We start from the raw sequence: 7171 nt of genomic DNA, 5'->3' as shown, positions 1-7171 counted from the left end.
TTCCTATTACTTTAATCTTTACTAGAGCTCCTCCCCTCACCCTTGCTCCCACCCCTGCACCCCAAGTGAAAAAAAAATAGAGAGAGCCCTGGTTTCGTGAGTATTCGCTGGGAGACCTATGTCTTTATGAGATCTCTAAGATGCAAGGGATGTAGGAGTTCCTCAAGTCCCCATCTCCAGGCTCTCCTGTTCCCCCGCCGCTCTCCATAGCCCAGGGCCCACCGCTCTATCAGGCAGCCCTGGTTTCAAGGAGTTTTCTTGGCATTATGGCAAAATCTGTTCCCTGTGAGTTCTACCCATGAACTCTCGCTGTGGCCCCTGGGACAACATATACCCCTGGTCCACCTTATAGTTCTCTAGATACTTGCAAACAAAGTTTGTTGTGTTGTTGGTTCACCATCCTTGCCCAGGTTCGAATCCCCTGGTCCCTCACTCTTTCCTTGGAAGACAGGGTTCTAGGGCTGCCCCCTCCGGGTCTCTGGAGTTGGTCACCTACCTTTTTGAGGAGGCCCCAGACTGGAGCAACATACTGCTCTGGGGCCTGACTGCTGCATCCGTGGCTTTATTTTCTCCCTCCACCTGGACATCTACCTCTCTGGATGGAGCCCAGGACAGCCTTACCTCACAGATTTGGCTTCAGTTAGGTTTGTGATAAGCTACATTTTCATGTCTTTTTCCAAACGGTATTGTTTTCTATCTTGTATTTATGGAATTGAGGTCTTCCCATGAAAAGGTGTTCCAGTATGTTTTTGTTAAATCTCCTCCTGCGATATTAATCCTGGGAGGCACCACTGTGTAAAATGTGCAATAAGACCAAAAAAGTACAGACCTGGATTCCAATCTGTATCTAGTATATTAACTGGATGATCTCGGGACAAATATGTAACTTCTCTGAACCTCAAGTTCTCCAGCTGTAAGATGGAATCAAACACATCTGGGAATTCCCTGGCGGTCCAGTGGTTAGGACTCAGCACTTTCACTACCAGGGCCCAGGTTCAATCCCTGGTTGGGGAACTAAGATCCCATAAGCCGCGTGGCGTGGTCAAAAAAAACCAAACCAAAACAACACCAGCGAGACACTCACATCTCATTTGCCCCTTTTCCACTTTCACTGTAGATTGGAAGAACTAGATACTCGTGTTCTCAGCTTCCTTTATGGCTCTGAGTACCCGTGTGTCAGATTTTGGCTAATGGTTCACAGATGGAAGTTGGCTTCCAGGCTGTCGGGAGAAGCTTTTGCATCTTAGATAGAAAGGGTAGTTGTATGCAGCGTTTGCCCTTCTCCCCACTTCCTGCTGTGAATGTAGAGATGTTCGGAGTTGTGGCAGCTACCTTGTGACCATGGGGTACAAGCCAAGAGAATCACAGCGATGCCATTTTTGACAGTGCCTTGCTACTAAGTCAACACCTGGGGTTGCCTCTGGACTTACATGGGGGATAAACACTATTATCCAACCAGACAAACATGTTATTAACTTACTCAGCTCCTTGAAGCGTAAGGATCAGGAACTCTGCTAAACATATTATACTGATTGCTTGACCTCATTCACTGATTATTTATTCCTGTTAAGATATATCCTTTGGGTGTTATAATCCATTATTCTAGACCCTGAGATCTCTTTGAACTATAATTTGTTACCCAAGTTACTGGATATTTCTCAGAGCTTTGTGAAACCTAGTGTTTAATAATATTCCAAGTTATCATTAAAAACATTGACCGAGGTAGGGCAAAGCAGGGCCCTGTAGCTCCCCGGGGGAGCCCTCTGCCCTTGGATGGGGGCTGGACTCACCCAGCTGTGGATCCGCCTACTTGCGCTGTTAGGTCCACTCATACTTTTCCATCTTGTGCCCAAGAAGCTCATGAGATGCCCTAGCCTGTCAGTGAAATAAAAATTCACCGTACCCCTGCAGTGTCCTAATGCACTAGTTGAAACCTCCTTCCTGGGGGAGGGAAACAATAGGGGTCTGGAACGAGTGCTGGGACACAGAGGGGGTCTTGGCTCCAACCTTGCATCACTTGACTCGACTCTGGAGGATGAGGGATGTGGAGAGGTGGGCCCTCGTGAGGAGAGTGCCAGGAGTGTGGGGATTTTCAAGCACTTTCTGTCCTGAAGGGCACCAGGTGCAGTAATAACCTTTTACTATCCAGCTGTCTCTATTCACATTTGTTGCCCTTGGGCTGCATTTCACAGTTGAACCCAGAGGCCAACATACCCGCTATATCCTCTTTTGTTCAAGGGGATTCTTTCTGGACCCACAGCTATTGTTGCTACTGGCTGTCAATTGCCTGTTTGTAAAACTTCCTGAGAGCTCTGGGCCATCTTGGTTTTCCCTCTGCTGCGGAGCTTCCCCTGGTCCTGGTGGCCAGCAGAGCAGGCTTGTTCCGGCTGGACTGAGGGCAGCGAGGGCGGACCAGCTGGCTCCTTCCCGGGTGTCTGCCAGCTCTCACGATCCCTCCTCTCCCGGTCCTGGGCCCGGCCTGCAGGTCAGAGGGTGGCCGAGTCCTTATGATGTGCTGATCCCCCACCTGACAGCTGACTGGTCAGGGGTAGATATTCCACTGCAACTGGGTCAGACTTTCTCTCCTAAAAACTTCAAGTGGGGGGCTTCCCTGGTGGCGCAGTGGTTGAGAATCTGCCTGCCGATGCAGGGGACACGGGTTCGAGCCCTGGTCTGGGAGGATCCCACATGCCACGGAGCGGCTGGGCCCGTGAGCCATGGCCGCTGAGCCTGCGCGTCTGGAGCCTGTGCTCCGCAGCAAGAGGCCACGACAGTGAGAGGCCCGCGCACCGCGATGAAGAGTGGCCCCCGCTTGCCACAACTAGAGAAAGCCCTTGCACAGAAATGGAGACCCAACACAGCAAAAACAAACAAACAAACAAATAAATAATTAAAAAGCCAAGCATTTGAAGCCCTTTAAAAACAAACAAACAAAAAACTTCCAGTGGGGCTGGTGGAGGTTGTCTCTGTGTAAGCCTGGGAGCTGAACACCTGCTCTCTTTCCACCCCATGTAGACTGAGTAGCAGAGACAATTGGTGTCTTTGGAGAGCAAAACACAGCACCCAGAAGCGGAGAGCTGCAGGAGTGCCCAGTCCATGGTTCCAGGATCTTCCACAGCTTAACTGTGTTTCCATGTTTGGGTTCCATGAGATACTACCTGTGTTCTTAATAAACTGTTCGCTTTTGCTGAAGCTACCCAGGTGGTCTATTATTTATGACAAACGGAAAGACAGGGTATAACTGAGGTATTCCTCAGTTTACGTAGCAGCAATCTGTTTTGCTGACTCCACTCTCTCCAGCAAAGAAGCCAGGACTGGGAAGTGTGTATACGGGACCTGCTTTTCCTAGCGGGAGCTGGCAGTCACGAGCAGGGCGGATATTACCTTTTTTTTGGCATGCGGGATCTTGGTTCCCTGACCAGGTATTGAGCCCATGGCCCCTGCAGTGGAAGCACAGAGTCCAAACCACTGGAGCGCCAGGGAAGTCCCCAGGGTGAATACTACCATCATTCAGGGATTGTGATGCCGTGAATTAAGACAGTCTCACTCGCTGTGAGATAAAACAAACGATTGGCCCGTTATTCCCACAACTGAAATAGTAGTTAGCCTTCAAGTGCTCAAATTAGTAAGGGACTGAGGCCACAGAACAGCAGAGAGACCCAAGGATGCAAACCAGCTTGGATTTGTTTTGTTAATTGTGGTAGAATAAACCTAGCTGACAACTTACCATTTTAACCACCTTTAGGTGTACAGCTCGCTGGCACGGTGTACATTTCGCAGTGCTGTGCAGCCGTCATCACTATCTACCTCCACGCCTTTTTCTTTATCCCGAACGGAAACTCTGCACTCATGATACAATAACTCCCCATTCTCCTCTCCCCAGCCCCTGCTTACCTCCAATCTACTTACTGTCTCTATGAAGCTGCCTATTCTAGGTACCTCATATAATTGGGATCGTCCAGTATTCGTTCTTTTTTGTCTGGCTTATTTTGCTTGGCATAATGTCTCCAAGGCTCATCCGTGTTGTAGATGTGTTGGGATCTCATTTCTTTTTGAGGTGAAATCATACAGTAAGTCCCCTACATACAAACGAGTTCCATTCCGAGACGACGTCTGTAAGTCCAATTTGTTCGTATGTCCAACCAAGTTAGCCGAGGTACCCAACTAACACAATCGGCTACACACCGCTGCTTTTACTCTTGCTTCCGGACATCCTGGGCTTGAAATAAAAATACTGTACTACTATACTCTACACAGTACTGTACAAAGTGCACAAAAGCACAACCACTTGTAGAGGATGCACGCACGTGACCATGTACGCCAGACACGAGAACTAACTTAGGTGACTGGACGTGCGAAGGCACGCTGGCGTCTTTGAAAGTTTGCAACTGGAAGGTTCGTATGTAGGGGACTTACTGTATTCTGTTGTATGGATCTACCACATTTTGTTTATCCCTTCACCTGCTGATGGACATTTTTGGGTTGTTTTCACCTTTTGCCTCTCGTGAATAACGCTGCTGTGAACATCGGTGTTCTGATTTTTTAATGTAATGGCGTTCAGGGCCATTTTGGTTCTCTCTCTCTTTTTTGAATGTGGAGAAAGAGCCCAGACTGAATCAAGGAGTGGAAGATAAAAACAGGTTTGCTACGCTTCTGTACTTCCCCTCTTGTGGTGCTCATCTCACTCCGTCGTAATTGCTGGCTTGATGCTCTGAACCGCTCACTAGATTTTAGGCTCTCTGAGTGAAGACCGTCTCCCGCACGGTGGCTTGGTGAGGGTGACTGACATCCCCCAGCATGCCTCTTCCTCCTCCTTTCTGGTTAGAGTGGAGCACAACCGGAGGTGGAAATGGAGCAGCAGGCATTCCGCAGCTCACACAGATGGCTGCCGCTTTGCTGGCTTACTCAGGTTCTCCACATCCCAGCCGGCGTGTGCTCGGGTCCACCGCGTCGGGTCCTCGCCTCTGCAGGACCCACGCCACCATCATCAAGAACAAGAACAGACGCGGATTTGTCTGTCCTCGTGGGCTCCACATTCTCGATCTCGCCCACGTTACATCAAACTGTCCTCCCTGACTCTCTGCCTGTGGGCGTCAAGTTCCAACGTCGGAAGCAAAGATCATAGTCTTATAGAGACTGCTTAACCAGCTCCAGCGATTGTGTAAGGTCAAATCCCTGTAAGAAAAGTTATTTAATATTCTGCTTCTGTTTAAACCCCGATGAGTATACCCTCATTTACTCATGCACTAGGCAATAGGTGCTAGGTGCTGAGGGTGTGGCAGGGAATAAAACAAAGTCTGGGCCACCGGGGACCTCATGTTTACTACTGTATCCTCAAGACACATCACATTGCTGCAAGAAAGTCCCGGGCTAGGCTCCAGTGTTGATGTGTGAACAACGGTGAGATCTTGGATCAAAATCCCTTCATCCCTCCATGCCCTCACTAGTAAAGTAGGGAGACCAGCCTTCCCACCTACTTCTCATGTACGCACAGAGCAAAGAGCAGGTGAAAAACATTTGAAAAAATAAGCAGCTCTAAAAAAAATGTAGGGAAGCAAAACCCCAGAACCAGTTTGGGATGTTGTCATCATCTTTTATTATGTATCAAATTGTCTTTAACATAAGTTACAACCTGATTAAACTTGATAGACGTTTTTTATCTATTTAAAGACACACACAAAAATCTCTTTATACACAATATCTTTTGCCTAGAGCCTAGCAAATATAGTACCTTTCAATGCAGGATTTCTGCTTAACATAATAAGCAAAAACAAATGACCAAAAAAATATAAACCAGAGCAAACCCCAATCCCTTAACTACAAATATCAATATTGAATAAAGCATTAAAAACACAAACGTAGAATAACTTTTTTGTTTAGAAATGCAGAATGAATACTAAAGTTAGTGGCAAAGAAAAACAAAAAAAAAAACCACACACACAAAACAACACGGAACCCCGAGAAAATAACCAACAGTCTTCAGGGGTGACCTTTCCTGCTCGCGGCTGCAGCGCTGCCTCTAGACCATCTCTCGGTTCCTGCGGATGGCGCAGCACAGGATCATGCTGAAGATCATGCCGAATATCTGGAAGACAGGAAGGGGTGTGAGCAAGTATGTGGCTGTGCTGTGGGAAGGCGGAGGGAGAGGGGAAGACAGGAGACACGCCGGCCGCTACAAATGACAAGGGGAAGGCGCCCACGAGGCCAAATGAGGTAAAGGGTGTGAAGCAGGAGAAATGTAAGTAAGACAGTGGAGGGACTGCTGACCAGGGGATTCTGAGTCTGCAGCCGTCGGCCGCTGCAGGCCGCACAAGCCAGCTCCCTGGGAACTCTCAAGGTGAGCATTCTTAAATTGAATGCTCCAACGCCAGCTATTCCCATAGTGTCTACAGGCCAATACTTTCACTTCCCTCTTTGCGTACGTCTGTGTTTTCTATTCTAGTTTTAAAGGTATTGTCATGCCTTTTACTGAAAGCTACTTCAAGCCTTTCCTAGATGCAGAGGAGGGGTGTCAATTACCCCTAAGACAGGAGGCGATTCTCTCTCTGGGGGGGTCTTTGCAAGGGGCAGAGGAAGGCTGTGTCCCCTACAGAGTCCCATCACTCCCTTGTGGGGGAAGACGGGTGACCCCAGGGAAGCTGGCTGGCCCCTGGTGGCTTCTGGGGGCTCCTGACATGAGAGTAGACTGTTGGAAGCTTTCAGTCTCCTCCTGGTTTTCCACCTTGGGGTGTCTTTCTGACCACAGTGGGAGGTGAGACAGTTCACATCCATGTTGCTTTTACTGAACTACTTTCGTGGGGCAAAGAAAAGCAGGTGCGCGGTGAGAACATGTTCTTAAGATGATCCCGGGATCACTAACAGGTCTGGGTGGTCTACGTCCTTGCTGTTCCAAGTGTGGTCTGTGGACCAGACACGGCGGAATCACCTCATATTTATCCCTGCACCTTAATGGTTATGGGAATGGATTCTGGAGAGACAGTGAGTTCAAATCCCAGATGCTTCACTCCTGACCTCAGAGACTCTGATCAATGTACTCAACCTCTCTGTCTCTCCGGGCCCGAGTCTGTGAAATGGGAATATGAATAGTTCCCGAGTCTGTGAAATGGGAATATGAATAGTTCCCGAGTCTGTGAAATGGGAATATGAATAGTTCCCACTTCGTGGATACGGC

The 7171-nt window shown here is 48.5% G+C and overlaps 1 protein-coding gene across 1 annotated transcript in view; it reads right to left on the bottom strand.

The window, feature by feature from the left end:
- Window positions 1-5572: 5572 nt before the first annotated feature.
- The window catches only part of CD9 (CD9 molecule), a 35596-nt gene continuing 33997 nt past the window's right edge, over window positions 5573-7171 (bottom strand). The window contains exon 8 of the mRNA XM_027093354.1: window positions 5573-6085. Within this exon, the coding sequence (XP_026949155.1) occupies window positions 6020-6085 (66 nt within the window). The 3' untranslated portion in view covers window positions 5573-6019. The remainder of the gene's footprint in view (window positions 6086-7171) is intronic.

The sequence above is a fragment of the Aethalodelphis obliquidens genome, unplaced genomic scaffold, assembly GCF_003676395.1.
Source record: "Aethalodelphis obliquidens isolate GAN/ISIS:26980383/991018 unplaced genomic scaffold, ASM367639v1 scaffold83, whole genome shotgun sequence".
In the NCBI taxonomy this organism is placed as follows: Eukaryota; Metazoa; Chordata; class Mammalia; order Artiodactyla; family Delphinidae; genus Aethalodelphis; species Aethalodelphis obliquidens.
The sequence above is the reverse complement of the archived record's forward strand: the minus strand, read 5'-3'. Positions and strand labels throughout refer to the sequence as shown.